This window comes from Hyla sarda, chromosome 4 (assembly GCF_029499605.1).
Source record: "Hyla sarda isolate aHylSar1 chromosome 4, aHylSar1.hap1, whole genome shotgun sequence".
NCBI lineage: Eukaryota > Metazoa > Chordata > Amphibia > Anura > Hylidae > Hyla > Hyla sarda.
Window position 1 is genome coordinate 156,575,722 of NC_079192.1, and position 21,240 is coordinate 156,596,961.

General features: G+C 45.1%; 1 protein-coding gene across 2 annotated transcripts in view; it reads right to left on the bottom strand.

Annotated features, from left to right (window-relative positions):
* Positions 1-21,240, bottom strand: part of LRRC49 (leucine rich repeat containing 49) — a 188,266-nt gene that overhangs the window by 115,877 nt on the left and 51,149 nt on the right. For both annotated transcript variants that reach the window (XR_008892515.1, XM_056572477.1), the window contains exon 8: positions 9,386-9,529. Coding sequence is in view for 1 of the 2 variants with exons in the window: in XM_056572477.1 (XP_056428452.1) it covers positions 9,386-9,529 (144 nt within the window). In the remaining variant the exon portion in view is untranslated. The remainder of the gene's footprint in view (positions 1-9,385; positions 9,530-21,240) is intronic.

Here is a 21,240-nt window from a genome sequence, read left to right on the forward strand (position 1 = left end):
CATTTTGGGGGTCATTTTCTCCTGAGTATGGAAATACCCCATGTGTGGACGTCAAGTGCTCTGCTGGCACACTACAATGCTCAGAAGAGGAGGAGCGCCATTGAGCTTTTGGAGAGAGAATTTGTTTGGAATGGAAGTCGAGGGCCATGTGCGATTACACAGCCCCCCCCCCTCCTTCTCTTCCGAGCATTGTAGTTCGCCCGCAGAGCCCTTTACATCAACATATGGGGTATGTTCTAACTCAGAAGAAATGGGGTACAAATTTTGGGGGGGCTGTTTTCCTATTTTCCCTTGTGAAAATGAAAAATTTAGGGGAACACCAGCATTTTAGTGAAATTTTTTTTTTCATTTTCCTTTCCAACTTTAATGAAAATTCTTCAAACACCTTCCAAAATGGGGTCACATGTGGGTATTTATTATTTAGCGTTTATGTCAGAACCGCTGTAAAATCAGCCACCCCTGTGCAAATCACCAATTTAGACCTCAAATGTACATAGTGCGCTCTCAATCCTGAGCCATGTTGTGCATCCTCAGAGCATTTTACGTCCACATATGGGGAATTTCTGTACTCAGGAGAAATTGCGTTAAAAATTTTGGGGGTCTTTTTTTCCTTTTTCCGCTTGTGAAAATAAAAAGTATGGGGCAACACCAGCCTGTTAGTGTAAAAAAATAAAAAAAATTTACACTAACATGCTGGTGTTGCCCCCAACTTTAACTTTTCATAAGGAGTAAAAGGAGAAAAAGCCCCCCAAAATTTGTAGTGCAATTTTTCCCGAATACGGTAATATCCCATATGTGGCCCTAAACTGTTTCCTTGAAATACGACAGGGCTCCGAAGTGAGAGCGCCATGCGCATTTGAGGACTAAATTATGGATTGCGCATAGGGGTGGACATTGGGAATCACTGGTGTAGAATACCGCTAACAGGGTGCCTCCAGCTGTTGCTAAACTCTCAACATGCCTGGACAGTCAGTGGCTGTCCGGAAATGCTGGGAGTTGTTGTTTTGCAATAGCTGGAGGCTCCCTTTTGGAAACACTGCCGTACGATAAGTTTTTCATTTTTATTGGGGGGGGGGGGGGGCAGTGTAAGGGGTGTATATGTAGTGTTTTACCCTTTATTATGTGTTAGTGTAGTGTAGTGTTTTTAGGGTACATTCGCACTGCAGCTCAAACTTGAAGCAGGAAATTCACTGTAGACCCGCCCATGTGAATGTACCCTGTACATTCACATTGGGGGGGGGGGGGGCAAGCTTACAGCCGTTTCAAAACTACAACTCCCAGCATGCACTGACCGACCGCTGGAGGCACACTGGTTGGAAAACCTTCAGTTAGGTTCTGTTACCTAACTCAGTATTTTCCAACCAGTGTGCCTCCAGCTGTTGCAAAACTACAACTCCCAGCATGTACTGATCGCCGAAGGGCATACTGGGGGATGTAGTTATGCAACAGCTGGAGGAACGCAACTACAACTCCCGTCATGCCGAGACAGCTGTTTGCTGTTTGGGCATGCTGGGATTTGCAGTTTTGCAACATCTGGAGGGCTACAGTTTAGAGACCACTGCACAGTGATCTCCAAACTGTGGCCCAGATGTTGCAAAACTACAAATCCCAGGATGCCCAGACAGAAAACTGCTGTGTGGGCATGCTAGGAGTTGTAGTTTTGCCAGATCTAGAGGGCCGAAGTTTAGAGATCACTGCACAGTGATCTCCAAACTGTAGCCCTCCAGCTGTTGTAAAACTACAAATCCCAGCATGCCCAAACAGCTGTCTAAGCATGCTGGGAGTTGTAGTTTTGCAACAGCTGGAGGGCTACAGTTTAGAGACCACTGTATAGTGGTCTCCAAACTGTAGCCCTCCAGATGTTGCTAGGCAACTCACCGGCTTCCGTAGGATCCAGGGAGCCGCATCGCCATCCTCTGCTGCCGTCGATCCCCGCCCGCTACCGCCGCCGATGGTAAGTTGACCTTCGGCGCAGGTCCCCGTCGGTTCCCCCGTTCTGCCCGACAACCGTGGGTGGGCAGAGCGGGGGAACCGAACGTTAACCCTCCTGCCCTCGATCTGCTATTGGTCGTTGCTTCTGAACGACCAATAGCAGGGATAGGAGGGGTGGCAACCCTGTCACCTCACTCGTATCCCTTCAGGGGGATCGTGAGTGTCTTGGATAACCTCGTTCCCCCCTTATATTCAGTATGAACCGGAATCTCTGCAAATCGCCGGTGTGAATTCAGGACCCCCCTGGGCATTTTTCACGGGGTGTCTGCTGAAAGATATAAGCAGTCACCCCTTTCCAGTCCCCACGGGCGTACAGGTATGCCCTTGCTCCTTAAGGGGTTAAGGGTACATTCACACATACGCAGATTTGATTCACAGGATTTTCTGCTGCAGATTTCAATGTAAACTAAATGACTGAGCACAGCTTCTAATCGGCACTTACAAATCCTGTGCATCAAATCTGCGCAGAATCCTGTATGTGTGAACATACCCTAATAGGGAATTTAAAATCCACACTGTATCCGCGACGTGAATATATTCTTAGGCAGAGTTCTCATTTTGTAGTTGAATTGCGTTCTTTGATTACCTAAAATATTAACAGACTTGCAACATGGCAGATTTACTAAATTAATTTATTGTTGGTATTTTTGATGTGTATGTATACTTTCCTAATGCAGGATTCACTTATGTTGCACATGTCCCTTGGTAAATGTTACATAGTTAGTACGATCGAAAAAAGACATAAGTTCAACCAAAGAATTGAAGAGAAGGAGTATGGTGGGATGAAGGGCAAGGGATGTGATTATATTTCTGCATAAGCATTAATGTTATTTTGTTCTAGGAATGTATCTAACCCTGTTTTAAAGCTTTCAACTGTTTCTGCTATGACCAGTTCCTGAGGTAGACTGTTCCATATATTCACAGTTCTTATGGTAAAGAAGGAGTGTCGCCCCTTGAGACCAAATTTTTTCTTCTCCAGAGGGAGTGCCCCCTTGCCCTTTGAGGGGTTTAACATGGAACAGATTTTCCACATATTTTTTGTATGGGCCATTTATATACTTAGATACGTTGATCATATCCCCCCTTAAATGTCTCTTCTCTAGACTAAATAAATGTAATTCTTTTAATCTTTCCTCATAGCTAAGATGTTCTATGTCCCACATAAGTTTAGTCAAGCGTCTTGGAACCTTCTCCAGCACCACAATGCCCCTTTTATGAACTGGTGACCAAAACTGAACAGCATATTTCAGGTAAAGCCGTACCAATGCTTTATAAAAGGGTAGTATTATGCCCCTGTCCCTTGAGCCCATGCCTCTTTGATACATGACAATATCCTGCTGGCCTTAGAAGCAGCTGCCTGACATTGCATGCTATTCTGTAGTCTATGACCTACAAGTACACCCAGATCCTTCTCTACCAGTGACTCTCACAGTTTAACCCCCCTAAGACATACGATGCATGCAGGTTATTAGTACCCAGATGCATAACTTTACATTTATCCACATTAAACCTCATTTGCCAAGTGGATGTCTAGACACTTAATCTATCCAAATCATCTTGTAACTTATGCACATTCTCTATAGACTGTACCGTGCTACAAAGCTTGGTGTCATCTGCAAAAATATAAACAGAGCTGTTAATCCCATCTTCTATATCATTAATAAATAAACAATAGCGGCCCAGTACTGAACCTTGGGGTACACCACTAATAACTCGGGACCAATCAGAGTACAAACCATTGACCATTACTCTCTGGGTACGATCCTTAAGCCAATTTTCACTCCAGTTACAATCTAAAGTTTCCAAAACCAAAGACCTTAAAGCGCCACTGTCATGAGGTTTGGGGCATATAACCTAACCACATTTGTGTATGGTGTGTAAAATATGTCTTCAGCCTTACTTTTATCCCTCTTATTATGGCTTTTATTAGCTCAAAAAACACTTTTATATGCAGACACTGACAGTCAGATAGGCGGGCCAGGGGTTCGCTATGCCCCGCGGCCGCCACGCCTACACCCTGTATACCAGCGCTGGGACCGCTGTGTGATTGACACACAGGTCCCAGCACATGCGCCCCTTATCTTTCATATGTAAGCGCCGACCAACATTTCTTTACAGAGCGCGAGCGCTCACTTCAACTGTCTGAAGCCTCTGTGCGCCTTCTCCTCTTACTTCTCCCCATGCGGGAGACGCACTGGGCGCTTCTGCATTCCCTAGAGACTCCAGTATTGCCCGGGCGCACAGAGGTGTCAGACAGAGCGCTCGCTCTGTAATGTCGGTCGGCGCTTACATATGAAAGATAAGAGGTGCATGCGCTGGGACCTGTGTGTCATTCCGAAAGTCAGGGCAGCGCACAACCCCTTTAACCCCTCTCCCCTCTCTTTTATGAAGATGGGGTCAACATGCCCCTTCATATATCTCTATGGGAGAGATAAAGATACGCAAGTACAGAGTTTGTGTATCTTCAGCTCTCCCATGCAGATGATCATAGGGGGTGTGCTGGCCTCTGCTCCATGTACAAGGAGAGCCAGGGTGCCGTACAGGTGATCGAGGGGGTCCCAGCAGTCAAACCCCCTGCGATTAGCCACTTATCCCCTATCCTGTATAAATGGGATTAGATTTAAAATAGCCGAGTACCCCTTTAAGGAAATCTTGAAACACATTTTTTTTTTCATACAATGTATTACAAAGCCAGAAAGAAATTATACACAGGTCAAAATTGAAAAAAATATGGAATTGCACAAATTTGTAGGGTAATAATTTTTTCGGAGTTCAAAATACGCTAAATGAGACATTGCATATTTATTCTATGGGTCAGTATGATTCCAATGATACCAAACTTGAATAATTTTTGTTTCGTTTTATTGTTAAAAAAAAAAAAAAGAATTTTACCTAAAAAACTGTGTTCATTACCATGTTCTCAGCCCCATAACTTTTTTTATTTTTCCACCTACAGAGCTGTTTTAGGGTTTGCTTTTTGCGCCATGAGCTGTAGTTTTTAACGGTACCACTTTGTGTAGTTCTGGTTTTAATACATCTCCCGCAGGCTCCGGGGTAATTAAATAAAAAATACAAACTGTGGGAAGAAAAACCCTCAGATAATACCCCCTATCTAAGATACCCCCACTTAAATCTAATTAGTGATTAAACTTTAATGAACTCCGTAGAGTGTGTGACCCAAATAATAACAAACTTGTTGAAAAACACAGTGTGCCGCCGGTATTGTGCTGCTGCACTGGTATTATATATAGGAATGCATATAGCTCCCTTTATTCATATGTGGCATGCTGTAGATAGATCCATATTTTGACAGCAGAGAGAATGCTTCCATAGATAAGCATACGCTTGGGTGTTTATACGGTTCAGCACACTGCTAATTAAAATAGCATGGTTAGCCTGTCCGACGTTTCGCCGATGGGTTCGGCTTTGTCAAGGACACAGAGGCATCATGACTCTACAGCAATGATTTCCAACCAGTGTGCCTCCAGCTGTTGCAAAACTACAACTCCCAGCATGCCTGGACAGCCTTTGGCTCTAAACACTCTATACACTGAGGTCCCACCTGCATTTCCTAACTTTTGTCTCTGCCAGGCTGCTGCAGGAGACAATATGCTGGCAAGACCAGAAGGAAGACCCCTGGTGGGCAAAATATATGGGGTTAATGTAAAAAAGTTACAAAATTGTATTAAGATGTATACTATACTATAACATATTTTATTTGTATTACTAATGACAGGTACCATTTGAAAATTACTTGAATTTGGAGACTTACCTTGCCGATAAGCCGATAATGCCCCGCCCCCCGCACCGCGACAGCCCCCTGCCTGTCCGGGGATCCTGAGTCCTATCACTGCCACCGCTCCCCCCCCCCCCCCACTGCCGCACCACACCACGTCGCACCCCCCACCGCACCACCGCAGCCCCATTGCCTCCCCCATCCCCAGTTTTATAATTACCTGTTCCCGGGGCCCGGGGTCCACACTACTTCTGGCTCCTGCTGCGTCCTGCGTTACGCTGTGCGCAATGACGAGTGACGTGACGTCACCGTCAGTGCGCACAGTGACAGCTCAGGAGGACGCCACCGGAGCCAGATGTAGAGTGGACATCGGGCCCCAGGAACAGGAAATTATAAAACCGGGGATGGGGGAGGCAATGGGGCCGGAGTGGTGCGGTGGGGGGTGCGACACGGCGCGGTGCGACAGTGGGGGGGGGGGGGGTTCAGAGCGGTGGCGGTGATAGGACTCAGGACCCCCGGACAGGCAGGGGGAGAGTAGCGGGTGGCGGCGGCAGTCTATGGCATCGCAAAAGCCACTGCAGTTCATTGATTTAAAGCACCCACTTTAAATCAATGATCTGCAGCGGTGTCGCGGAGGGTAAATAACTGATAACTTATACCGGAATATCGGTATAAGTTATCGGCTATCGGCCCTAACCTCCACCAATTATCGGTATTGGCGCTAAAAAACCCATATCGGTCGATCCCTACACTTAATTTTTTTTTTTTTATTGTTTGCTTTAAAAGAAAAAAAGGTAAAAAGTTTGTTCAGTTTGAAAATAAACCTCATTTTCAAGGGGGTGCTGAATCATTCTTATTGCAACTGTAAAGCAGTAACTGTTAGTTACAGCCCTAAATTATTCCACAGAACTGTACAATTATTGGAACAAAAATTTTTCATAAATTGTATCCTGTACCATTTTCATACACTGAACGCAGCCTCACATAGGATATATTGCCAGTGGCTTCTGGGGACAAATACTTCATCTACAGGCATCACTATAGCTAACAATAAGAAATAGAGAGCAAAGAAAATAAAAAAAATTACATTTCTAAAACAAGTTTATAAATTAAAATTTTATCTTACAGTCGCAATGCTATGATATAAATAATATGTTAGGCTTTCAAGCTACTCCATGCATTAATTTGTGATTTCTAATGAATTGGACAGATAAACCTAAAATACACTGTATGCCAACATGATGGAGGTTTAATGTTGGAATTAAACATCGATTCTTCCACTTCATTCTAACATTTGTACGCATCTAGAGAACCTCCTACTGACCTCAATACTGTGCTGTCACATACAGAATTTTTCATTGATTAATTCAGACATAAGACTTGCATTCAAGTACTGGTAATGCACTAGAAGAGTTGTTAGACCACATATCATAATTTGTAATATTAGGATCTCCATTTGCAAAAAAAAAAAAAAGAATGAGAATTTCCCTTATCAGACGTTGCGGTTCTGAACAAAATTTGTTCTTATTATAAATGTATACTCATGTATGACAAACACTCAAGGGAAAACTTCATGGAAGGAACACTGGCGTAAAAATCTAATTTTATTGAGGTTACATTAAAATTGAAGAAAACGGACAAAAACCAAAAAACACCCGTGCATAGTGAGTTAAAAAACGCACAGACCGACGCGTTTCGGGCTGTTGCAAGCCCTTAATCAAGGTACATGTTGCTACTATCGCTGCCTTTTTATATCTGTTACAAGATAAGCATTTCACCACGTGACCAGCCGGTCACGTGAGCTTTACACCTGGTTAATCACTGGACTCGGTGCAAGCCCCGAGAAACCAAAACGAATATAAATGAATGATACAAATCAAAACTCAATATATATAGGCTAAATCACTGCGGAAATTCATCCCAGCCGGGAATCGGGTCTCAAGCATAAGAATCCAATAAGCTTTGCGCTTTAATAACAAACGGGACCAGTCCCCGCCTCTTCGGGGAGGATGCACCCTTTCTATGCCACACACTTCAATGCAGTCACTATTGCCCTGATGGACCTCGGCAATGTGCTTTGATAAGCCGGATAGAGAGCGTGAGTTAAAAGTCGCATTGTGTGAATTGTGAACATGTTCGTATATGCGTTTTTTAAGCTTTCTAGTTGTGCAGCCTAAATATTGGAGCCTGCATGTTTTACATGTAACTACATATACGACATGAGTAGTGTCACAATTCAAAAATGATTTGATGGGAAAATGTTTATCATTGGATGTTGAAACAAAGTGATTTGTTTTTACAGCAAATCTACACAAATTACATCTATTTCTGGTACATTTGTGAAAGCCTTTTATGTGTAACCAGGTACTGTTGGTAGACGTGTTCACAAAATCACTCGGTGACAACCTGTTGCCAAGGGTTTTACCTCTTTTTGCCACTATGTTCACACCTTTAGATAATATTTCATTGAGACTATTGTCTTCATACATAACAGGTAAGTGCTTAAGTAAAATACAACACTCAAGGGCCCATTCTCACAGTGGAATTTCTGAGTGGAATCCAGCTGAAAAATGATGCTCTGAATTTCCGATGCAGCAGCTCCCATGCCAGTGGGGGAAACTTGTGTTGCTGAAATAGAAATTCCAGACTACCCAAAAAACATGTTCATTCTTTCAGCAGAATCCACTCAGACATGCATTGCTGTTAACATGTCCGAGCAGACCTAGTGCTGACCGAGTTGGTACCGGCTGCGCACAAAATGTCCACCTGGAACTTTTCGCGGTGGATATTCCGCCTTCTGTATAAGTTCACAGGACATGTTTTTTTCAAGGAGAAAAACTGCTGTGAAATACACTGCAGTAATTCCAATGGTAGCCTAGGAGTACTTTGTCATATTTTTAACACTTTAGCCTTATTTTGCCAAAAAATGCAGTCCAATCTGTGCCATACATTTCCAACTAGTATTCTCAAGTGATAAACTCAGGATAAGTCACATGTAAGTCATTCTGGCATATTTGAGATGCACAAACATGATAAATCTCCCCCAAAAAGTGTGTGCCACATTTCAGTGTGAACTACAATGCAAATTCCAATTGAAAATAGGTACACATAGCACACATTTATACATAATACATGCAAAAAAAACATGTTTAACAATGTCTATTTTAGCTTTTCTGTCCCAGTAACTAACAGCCCCCCATTCCCAGAGTACATACATTACCCCTTTTAGGCCCTGTAAATCAATGTAACTGAGCCAGATTTTATAATTCTCTTTTAACATACCTGGTCACTTCCCACTTTTCATGTGTCCTTACTGAAATCATTTGATGGTTTTATTTTTGCATATTGAATACTGTTTGTTGTACACACAAATAAATTATAACACAAAATTAAGAGGATTATTCAATCTTGTCATTTCTGTAGAGAAGGGGTATTACAGTCATAATACATGGTTCTAATTCATATGAATGGGTGATCGACCGTATATTCTATGTTTGGATGAAGAACAGGACCCACTTTCAATAATGGTTCTCCACTAATGGCTAAAAGTTGGAGCACCCGAGAAGGGAATATGGAAAGGTATTGTACTTTTCTTACAGCAGAACTACCAGAAGTTAGGTAACCAACATGCGTAAGTATATATATATTAGTTCTCACCACAACACTGATGCTGTTATGCCTCAGGTTCAGCTCTGTCAGAGAGTCCAGACCAATTAAGTTTTCTACCTGGCTTATCTGATTTCGAGCAAGGTTTAACACTCGCAACTCTCCCAGGTGACCAATATTCTCTATTTTAGAAATCTGTAAGAAAGAAGAACATCAAACAAATCAACTTAATGAGACATAAAATATCAATAATGCTATTATCTGTGACCTTATGTCTTCATACATACATTACTATTAAATGCTAAATGGGTTGCCTGGTCTGGAAAACTCGTTTTCAGATACTCTATCAGGGCATCCCGAGTTCATAGAGGCGAGCCTATATGTCATCTCCACCAATTGGCCACAGTAAAAATTGGGGAAAAAAACATCTTAAGTCTAAGGCAAAGTTCACATTGCAGTTGTGCTCCATATCATTAAGGAACAGTTCTCTGACGTGTCACAATGGATCCCATTGACTTGAATGAGGTTTGTTCTGTAGTTTTTTGCATGCACTATTTTTTTATCCTCTAAAACCACGTCATTCCGTATAACTAAGGGATCTTGTCTAAGGGATCTCTATAGTCAGACTCAACCAGTACGCTGCTCTATACTAATGAGGAGAGAATCTACTGCTTCAACAAAAACCCATCTTTTATATAAGGGTGTAGGTAAGGGTTAATTTAACTATCATATATTTTTATTTGACAAAGAAGTAATATGTGTACCAGGTATTATTGAAATATCTTCAGCCGTACAGAAGTTATGTGGGAACATACATTTCCCATCGATTTGCATGGGACTTTAAACAAAAACCCAGACCCTCACAAATGGGGGTAGTTAAGGGTTAAATTAACTATCCTATATTTTAAGTGGACATATAAGTAACATGTGACCAAGTATTATCGAAGTATCTCCAGCCGTTTGGAAGTTATGCAGTAACATATGTTTCCCATAGACTTGTATGGGACTTTAAACAAAACCCCCGATCCTCACAAATGGGGGTGAGTAAGGGTTAAATTATCTATCCTATGTTTGTTGTTGACATATAAGTAGCATGTGCCAAGTTTCATGTTAATATCTTTAGCTGTTTAGATGTGATGCTGGATCATACACACGCACACACACACATATTGGGGTTTATTTACCAACTCTTTTTTGTCGGGTTTTGCGCCCAAATTGTGTCGCACGTCCCTTGCGACACAATTTGCGACCAAAAAAAACAAAACCCTCCATTTTACAAGAAAAAACAAAAAAGGGGACGTGGCCACGGGATAAAGTGCGCGTGGTCCCGACAAAAGGGGCGTGGTCCCGACAGCTTTGAAAAATACCAACATATTTACTAAGGTTTCCACAGAAAAAGTGTTGTATTTGAGCTGAGAAAAACCAGACAGATCAGAACAGTTGTAAAAAAAGCAAAATGTAGGGAAAAGTGCAAAATGTAGGGAAACCTTAGTAAATACCTTGGGAAAATACCAGTGGGAAATCAAAACCCACAAAGAAACCTACACTCCACTCTTAGTATATAAACCCCATTTAGTTTTTTATCTATATATATATAAAACTCAATGGCCCTGATTTACTAAGAGTGGAGTGTTTATTCTGGAGTGATTTCAATATCACTCGTCTTTTTTTTCAGGCTTAATTACTATTCTGTCGCACATGTGGGTAATTTTTCTGTTGCACGTTTTTGTTTGTGTTGCACTAGTCAATTATGTCGCACAAACTCCGAGCTAAAGAAATTAGTTGTGTGAGTCAAAATGGTTAAGACTTGTTTGTTTAAAAAATTTTTCATGAATCAAAAGTATTCATGTGTTATAATTTTTCAAACATTACAAGAATTATCCTTGTTTATCAGCTTGGGTGTTAAATTGATTTAAACCTAATATTGCAAATGTGTCAAAAAGAAAAAATATTTATAAACATTAACTATCACAAAAGCATTCAATATTTTATTCATAAAAGTGTTGAACTGAACAAAATGTTTTCAGGTTATAAAACAAGTTACTTTCACACAAAACACAATGTTTTCTAAAGTGTCGGTTGTGCAGCTAAAATTTGGTCGCATAAATAGTTGCACAGACATTGCGACTAAAATTTAGGACCGAGAAAAAGAGTCGGTTGGACTTTAGAAAATGAGGGCCAATATGTGTGTGTGTGTATGTATATGTATATATGTATGTTCCAGCATCACGTCCAAATGGCTAAAGATATTAACATGAAATTTGTCACACATGTAACTGTCACGATTCGGCTGGCAGGAGGTGGATCCTACTGTCACGATTCGGCTGGCAGGAGGTGGATCCTCTGTGCCAGAGAGGGATTGGCGTGGACCGTGCTAGTGGACCGGTTCTAAGCTGCTACTGGTTTTCACCAGAGCCCGCCGCAAAGCGGGATGGTCTTGCAGCGGCGGTAGCAACCAGGTCGTATCCACTAGCAACGGCTCAACCTCTCTGACTGCTGAAGATAGGCGCGGTACAAGGGAGTAGACAAGAGCAAGGTCAAACGTAGCAGAAGGTCGGGGCAGGCAGCAAGGATCGTAGTCAGGGGCAACGGCAGGAGGTCTGGAACACAGGCTAGGAACACACTGGGAAACGCTTTCACTGGCACGATGGCAACAAGATCCGGCAAGGAAGGGAAGGGGAAGTGAGGTTATATAGGGAAGTGCACAGGTGAATACACTAATTAAACCAACTGCGCCAATCAGCGGCGCAGTGGCCCTTTAAATCGTAGAGACCCGGCGCGCGCGCGCCCTAAGGAGCGGGGCCGCGCGTGCCGGGACAGGACCGACGGAGAGCGAGTCAGGTACGGGAGCCGGGGTGCGCATCGCGAGCGGGCGCCACCCGCATCGCGAATCGCATCCCGGCTGGAAGAGGTATCGCAGCGCACCTGGTCAGCAGGTCTGACCGGGGTGCTGCGATTGCGAGGATGTTGCGAGCGCTCCGGGGAGGAGCGGGGACCCGGAGCGCTCGGCGTAACAGTACCCCCCCCCTTGGGTCTCCCCCTCTTCTTGGAGCCTGAGAACCTGAGGACCAGACTTTTGTCTAGGATGTTGTCCTCAGGTTCCCAGGATCTCTCTTCAGGACCACAGCCCTCCCAATCTACCAAAAAAAATATTTTTCCTCTGACCGTCTTGGAGGCCAGTATCTCCTTTACGGAGAAGATGTCAGAAGAACCGGAAACAGGAGTGGGAGAAACAAGTTTGGGAGAGAAACGGTTGATGATGAGTGGTTTAAGGAGAGAGACATGGAAGGCATTGGGAATACGAAGAGAAGGAGGAAGAAGGAGTTTGTAAGAGACAGGATTAATCTGGCACAAGACTTTGAAAGGACCAAGATAGCGTGGTCCCAGTTTGTAACTGGGGACACGAAAGCGGACATATTTAGCGGAGAGCCATACCTTGTCTCCGGGAGCAAAAATGGGGGGGGTTCTTCTTTTCTTATCGGCAAACCTTTTCATGCGGGATGAAGCCTGTAAAAGAGAATTTTGGGTCTCTTTCCATATGGTGGAAAGATCACGAGTTACTTCATCCACAGCGGGCAAACCAGAGGGCAAGGGAGTAGGGAGGGGGGGAAGAGGGTGATGGCCGTACACCACGAAAAATGGGGACTTAGCAGAAGATTCAGAGACTCTGAAGTTGTATGAGAATTCGGCCCATGGTAGAAGATCTGCCCAGTCATCCTGGCGGGAGGAAACAAAATGCCGTAAATAGTCACCCAGGACCTGGTTAATTCTTTCTACTTGCCCATTGGATTGGGGATGATAAGAAGAAGAGAAGTTTAATTTAATCTTGAGCTGTTTACAGAGAGCCCTCCAGAATTTAGACACGAATTGGACGCCTCTATCCGAGACGATCTGCGTGGGCAAACCGTGAAGACGAAAAATGTGTACAAAAAATTGTTTTGCCAACTGAGGCGCTGAAGGAAGACCAGGAAGAGGAATAAAATGTGCCATTTTGGAAAATCGATCAACGACCACCCAAACAACAGTGTTGTCACGGGATGGGGGTAGGTCAGTAATAAAGTCCATACCAATCAGTGACCAAGGCTGTTCGGGGACAGGCAGAGGATGAAGGAGACCAGCAGGCTTCTGGCGAGGAGTCTTATCCCGGGCACAGACAGTACAGGCCCGCACAAAATCAACAACATCCGTCTCCAGAGTCGGCCACCAATAGAAACGAGAGATGAGTTGCAGGGACTTTTTGATGCCCCCATGGCCTGCGAGGTGGGAGGAGTGACCCCATCTGAGAATCCCGAGACGTTGGCGTGGAGAAACGAAGGTCTTACCTGGAGGAGTTTGCCTGATGGAGGCTGGGGAAGTGGAGATCAGACAGTCAGGAGGAATGATGTGTTGCGGAGAGACCTCTGCTTCCGAGGCATCCGAGGAACGAGAGAGGGCATCGGCCCTAATGTTCTTGTCGGCAGGGCGAAAATGAATTTCAAAGTTAAAACGGGCAAAGAACAACGACCACCTGGCCTGGCGAGGGTTCAGCCGTTGGGCAGACTGGAGATAGGAGAGATTCTTGTGATCGGTGTAAATGATAACTGGAAATTTTGATCCCTCCAGCAGATGTCTCCATTCCTCAAGTGCCAATTTAATGGCCAGTAGTTTTCGATCCCCGATGGAGTAGTTTCTCTCCGCCGGAGAGAAGGTCCTAGAAAAAAAACCACAAGTAACAGCATGCCCGGAAGAATTTTTTTGTAGAAGGACCGCTCCAGCTCCCACTGAGGAGGCATCTACCTCCAATAGGAAGGGTTTAGATGGGTCAGGTCTGGAGAGCACGGGAGCAGAAGAAAAGGCAGACTTGAGCCGTTTAAATGCGTCTTCCGCTTGGGGAGACCACGACTTGGGATTGGCATTTTTCTTGGTTAAAGCCACGATAGGAGCTACAATGGTGGAAAAGTGTGGAATAAATTGTCTGTAATAATTGGCGAACCCCAAAAAACGTTGGATAGCACGGAGTCCGGAGGGGCGTGGCCAATCCAAGACAGCAGAGAGTTTATCCGGGTCCATTTGTAATCCCTGGCCAGAGACCAAGTATCCTAGGAAAGGAAGAGATTGACATTCAAACAGACATTTCTCCATTTTGGCATAAAGTTGATTGTCTCGAAGTCTCTGAAGAACCATGCGGACATGCTGGCGGTGTTCTTCTAAGTTGGCAGAAAAAATCAGAATATCGTCCAGATACACAACAACACAGGAATATAAGAGATCACGAAAAATTTCATTAACAAAGTCTTGGAAGACGGCAGGGGCGTTGCACAGGCCAAAGGGCATGACCAGATACTCAAAGTGTCCATCTCTGGTGTTAAATGCAGTCTTCCATTCGTCCCCCTCCCTGATGCGGATGAGATTATAAGCACCTCTTAAGTCCAGTTTGGTAAAGATGTGGGCACCTTGAAGGCGATCAAAGAGTTCTGAGATAAGAGGTAGAGGGTAGCGGTTCTTTACCGTGATTTTATTAAGTCCGCGGTAATCAATGCAAGGACGCAGGGAGCCATCTTTTTTGGACACAAAAAAAAATCCAGCTCCGGCAGGAGAGGAGGATTTGCGGATAAACCCCTTTTTTAAATTTTCCTGGATGTATTCAGACATAGCAAGAGTCTCTGGAGCGGACAGAGGATAAATTCTGCCCCGGGGTGGAGTAGTACCCGGGAGGAGGTCAATAGGACAGTCATAAGGCCTGTGAGGAGGTAAAGTCTCAGCTTGCTTTTTGCAAAATACGTCAGCATAGTCCATATAAGCCTTAGGGAGACCGGTTACAGGGGGAACCACAGGGTCACGGCAGGGAGTACTGGGAACCGGTTTAAGACAGTCCTTGAAACAAGAAGTACCCCAGCTCTTGATTTCTCCTGTGGACCAATCAAGGGTTGGGGAATGGCGTTGAAGCCACGGTAATCCAAGGAGAATTTCGGAAGTGCAATTGGAGAGGACCAAAAACTCAATCTTTTCGTGATGAGGTCCGATGCACATTAGGAGGGGTTCCGTGCGGTAACGCACGGTACAGTCCAATCTTTGATTGTTAACACAATTGATGTAGAGGGGTCTGGCGAGACTGGTCACCGGGATGTTGAACCTGTTGATGAGAGAGGCCAAAATAAAATTTCCTGCAGATCCGGAGTCCAAGAAGGCCACAGTAGAGAAGGAGAAGATGGAGGAAGATATCCGCACAGGCACAGTAAGGCGTGGAGAAGCAGAGTAGACATCAAGAACTGTCTCCCCTTTGTGCGGAGTCAGCGTACGTCTTTCCAGGCGGGGAGGACGGATAGGACAATCCTTCAGGAAGTGTTCGGTACCGACACAGTACAGGCACAGATTCTCCATGCGGCGTCGTGTCCTCTCTTGAGGTGTCAAGCGAGACCGGTCAACTTGCATAGCCTCCACGGCGGGAGGCACAGGAACGGATTGCAGAGGACCAGAGGAGAGAGGAGCCGGGGAGAAAAAACGCCTCGTACGAACAAAGTCCAAATCCTGGCGGAGCTCCTGACGCCTTTCGGAAAAACGCATGTCAATGCGAGTGGCTAGATGAATAAGTTCATGCAGGTTAGCAGGAAATTCTCGTGCGGCCAGAACATCTTTAATGTTGCTGGATAGGCCTTTTTTAAAGGTCGCGCAGAGGGCCTCATTATTCCAAGATAATTCGGAAGCAAGAGTACGGAATTGGATGGCGTACTCGCCAACGGAAGAATTACCCTGGACCAGGTTCAGCAGGGCAGTCTCAGCAGAAGAGGCTCGGGCAGGTTCCTCAAAGACACTTCGAATCTCCGTGAAAAAGGAGTGTACAGAGGCAGTGATGGGGTCATTGCGGTCCCAGAGCGGTGTGGCCCATAACAGAGCTTTTCCAGACAGAAGGCTGACTACGAAAGCCACCTTAGACCTTTCAGTACGAAACTGGTCCGACATCATCTCCAAGTGCAGGGAACATTGTGAAAGAAAGCCACGGCAAAACTTAGAGTCCCCATCAAATTTATCCGGCAAGGATAGTCGTAGGCCGGAAGCGGCCACTCGCTGCGGAGGAGGTGCAGGAGCTGGCGGAGGAGATGATTGCTGGAGCTGTGGTAGTAGCTGCTGTAGAATCACGGTCAGTTGAGACAGCTGGTGGCCTTGTTGCGCTATCTGTTGCGACTGCTGGGCGACCACCGTGGTGAGGTCGGCGACAACTGGCAGTGGAACTTCAGCGGGATCCATGGCCGGATCTACTGTCACGATTCGGCTGGCAGGAGGTGGATCCTACTGTCACGATTCGGCTGGCAGGAGGTGGATCCTCTGTGCCAGAGAGGGATTGGCGTGGACCGTGCTAGTGGACCGGTTCTAAGCTGCTACTGGTTTTCACCAGAGCCCGCCGCAAAGCGGGATGGTCTTGCAGCGGCGTTAGCAACCAGGTCGTATCCACTAGCAACGGCTCAACCTCTCTGACTGCTGAAGATAGGCGCGGTACAAGGGAGTAGACAAGAGCAAGGTCGGACGTAGCAGAAGGTCGGGGGAGGCAGCAAGGATCGTAGTCAGGGGCAACGGCAGGAGGTCTGGAACACAGGCTAGGAACACACTGGGAAACGCTTTCACTGGCACGATGGCAACAAGATCCGGCAAGGAAGGGAAGGGGAAGTGAGGTTATATAGGGAAGTGCACAGGTGAATACACTAATTAAACCAACTGCGCCAATCAGCGGCGCAGTGGCCCTTTAAATCGTAGAGACCCGGCGCGCGCGCGCCCTAAGGAACGGGGCCGCGCGCGCCGGGACAGGACCGACGGAGAGCGAGTCAGGTACGGGAGCCGGGGTGCGCATCGCGAGCGGGCGCCACCCGCATCGCGAATCGCATCCCGGCTGGAAGAGGTATCGCAGCGCACCCGGTCAGCAGGTCTGACCGGGGCGCTGCGATTGCGAGGATGTTGCGAGCGCTCGGCGTAACAGTAACTAATATGTCAACAAGAAACATAGGATAGGTAATTTAAACCTTACTCACCCCCATTTGTGAGGGTCTGGGTTTTTGTTTAAAGTCCCCTGCAAATCAATGGGAAATGTATGTTCCCACATAACTTCCGTACAGCTGGAGATATTTCAATAATATTACTTATATATCAAAGAAAAATATGTGATAGTTAGATTAACCCTTACCTACACCCTTATATAAAAGATGGGTTTTTGTTTCAAGTCCCATGCAAGCATATGGGACTTCCAGTACCTTACTCCACAAGCTCCGCTCTGCATCTCCTGGTGAATGTGTCAATCTAGCTTGCAAGCCACATCCCATCTCACAAAGACACGCCCACATTTTAAGCCCCACCCCTTTTATGATCTACCCTTTTTGTGCATCTGTTTGGACTGCAAATCACGCCCAGTCCCACAAAGTCATGTCCCCTTCTACAGTAGGGATCAAAAGTTTGGGCACCCCAGGTTAAAATTTGTATTAATGTGCATGAAGAAGCCAAGGAAAGATGGAAAAATCTCCAAAAGGAATCAAATTACAGATTAGACATTCTTATAATATGTCAACAAAAGTTAGATTTTATTTCCATCATTTATACAAAATAACAGAAAAAAAAATGGTGTCTGCAAAAGTTTGGGCACCCTGCAGAATTTATAGCATGCACTGCCCCCTTTGCAAAGCTGAGACCTGCAAGTGTCATGGATTGTTCTCAATCATCATCTGGGAAGACCAGGCGATGTAAATCTCATAGGTTTTAAATGCCCAGACTCACCTGACCTTGCCCCAACAATCAGCACCATGGGTTCTTATAAGCAGTTGTCTAGAAATCTGAAACTGAAAATAGTTGACGCTCACAAAGCTGGAGAAGGCTATAAGAAGTAGGGATCGACCGATATCGTTTTTTTAAGGGCCGATACCGATAATCGGTGGAGGTTAGGGCCGATAGCCGATAACTTATACCGATATTCCGGTATAAGTTATCGGCTATTTATCCCCCCACGACACCGCTGCAGATCATGGATTTAAAGCGGGCGCTTTAAATCAATGCACTGCAGTGGCTTTTGCGGTGCCATAGGCCGCCGCCGCCGCCACCACCCGCTTCTCTCCCCCTATCTGTCAGGGTGGTCCGGGCCATCCTTCCTTCCTGTAGTGTCCGGCGGCATTCCGGGTGGAGGGTGAACCGGTCCGGGCTGTCCTTCTCCGGGGGTCATCTTCTCCACTCCGGGCAGGCTCGGGTCGGGGGGCGGTCGTGGGGCGGTGGGGGCGGTGCGGGGGGCGGGGCATTATCGGCTTATCGGCAAGGTAATTGCCGATACCGATAATGCCCAAAATCGTGATTATCGGCCGATAATATCGGCCACACCGATAATCGGTCGATCCCTAATAAGAAGAAAGCAAAACATTTTCAGATGTCTACAGCCTCTGTTTGGAATGTAATTAAGAAATGGCAGTCATCAGGAATAGTGAAAGTTAAAGCAAGATCTGGAAGACCAAGAAAAATATCAGACAGAACAGCTCGCAGGATTGTGAGAAAAACAATTCAAAACCCACGTTTCACTGCATAATCCCTCCAAATCTGGCAGACAATGGAGTTCTGGTACACTATTACACTATAAAGAGATACTTGTACAAATATGGTCTTCATGGAAAAGTCATCAGAAGAAAACCTCTTCTACGTCCTCACCACATAAATCAGCGTTTGAACCTTGCAAATGAACATATAGCCTGATGCATTTTGGAAACAAGTTCTGTGGACCAATGAGGTTAAAATTAAACTTTTTGGCCGGAATGAGCAAAGGTACGTTTGGAGAAGAAAGGGAATAGAATTTAATGAAAAGAACCTCTGTCCAACTGTTAAGCATGGTGGGTGGATCAATTATGCTTTGGGGTTGTATTGCAGCCAGTGGCACAGGGAACATCTCACGAGTAGAAGGAAAAATTTATTCAATAAAACTTCAGCAAATTTTGGATGCTAACTTGATGCCGTCTGTGAAACACCGGGTACTCAGCTAGTATATAGATAAAACCCTCCCTGACTCCTAACTAGATGGATTATTAACTTGTCAATTTCTAGTTCATGCATCAAACTGGCTCTTGTAGCAAAAGTCCAATAGGAAAACTAACTAGAAGCCATACGTTTGTTTAATATTCCTGCAACATTTACTGCACTGCAAGAAAGCACACAGCTTTTCAAGCATAAGAGGCTTTAAATTTCTTTTTCCTATTCATCTTTTTCAGATTATATATTCTAGTCCTGTAGAGGAAGGAACAGGGTCAAGCAGTATTTCAATTTCTTACTGACACTTGACCCAAGAATCATAGACACATCGAAAATCTCATGGACTTCAAAAATTTTAACAAGATAATAAAGTACTCATAACAATAGATACTTTTATCTTTGGGGGGTGGGTATATGTTTCAACTAGGGGTGCACTGAAATTTCCGCAGACGAAAATTATACGCCGATAATTTTGGTAAGCGTGGCTTAACCCCTTCCAGAACTATGTCATACATGTACGTCATGGGTCGGGTGAGCAGACATGACACAGGCCCACGGGTCGGGTCCGCATCATAAACGGGAGGTGCCTGCTCCTATCAACAGCTGGCATCTGCCTGTAATGACGGATATCAGAGATTGCTCCGATGTCCGTCATTTAACTGGTTAACGACCATGTCATTGTGCCTTTAACAGTGTATGACGCGGGCTCGGGCAATCACCGCAAACAGATGACATGCGGCGATCGCCATAGGCAGCTGTTAACCCATTAGATTGCCGCTGTCAGGGCTGACAGCAGTGTACAAAGTGATATGTAAATGCTCCCTGGTTGTCCAGTGATTTTGGTCAAATCACATCCCAAAAATAACTTAATAAAATGTAACAAAAACTATATTAAAAAAAAGGGGGCGGGCAATGCATTTTCGGTTTTGGTTTTAAAGCCAAGCACAACCTAAATTTTCGGTTTCCATTCAAAATTTCCCTTTTGGTGAATCCCTAGTTTCAATACAACATAGAACTGGATTTTATGTTATTTCCTAATACAAAGAGAAATATAATTAGCTCAGCTTTGTCCTTCAGCACCTGGATTCTCCTCAAACTAAGAATGTAGATAGACGTGGAAAGCCAAAACTTTTCTTCATTAAAATCTTTTGGGTTTAGTTTTTGTTTGTTTTATACACAGTTCCATTCAGTGCAGAAACAAATACTTCTCCATTCAATGAAAATGAAAATAGAGGAATAAAAAAGCCATCATACTGTGTTCTGCATTAAAGACATATGCAGCATACAATGGGATAAGATATGACAAATCCCTTGATAAATGTTTTTTAAAAAAAATGTGTCTACAGTTTTTGCAAGTTTCCCTATTGTCACGATTCGGCTGGCAGGAGGTGGATCCTCTGTGCCAGAGAGGGATTGGCGTGGACCGTGCTAGTGGACCGGTTCTAAGCTGCTACTGGTTTTCACCAGAGCCCCCCGCAAAGCGGGATGGTCTTGAAGCGGCGGTAGCAACCAGGTCGTATCCACTAGCAACGGCTCAACCTCTCTGACTGCTGAAGATAGGCGCGGTACAAGGGAGTAGACAGGAGCAAGGTCGGACGTAGCAGAAGGTCGGGGCAGGCAGCAAGGATCGTAGTCAATATGGCAATAGCAGGAGGTCAAGTACACAGTATGGACAAACACAGTAAACGCTTTCTCTAGGCACTAAGGCAACAAGATCCGGCAAGGGAGTGCAGGGGCAGTGAGCAGATATAGTCTGGGAGCAGGTGGAAGCCAATTAAGCTAATTGGGCCAGGCACCAATCATTGGTGCACTGGCCCTTTAAGTCTCAGAGTGCTGGCGCGCGCGCGCCCTAGAGAGCGGAGCCGCGCGCGCCAGCACATGACAGCAGGGGACCGGGACGGGTAAGTGACCTGGGATGCGATTCGCGAGCGGGCGCGTCCCGC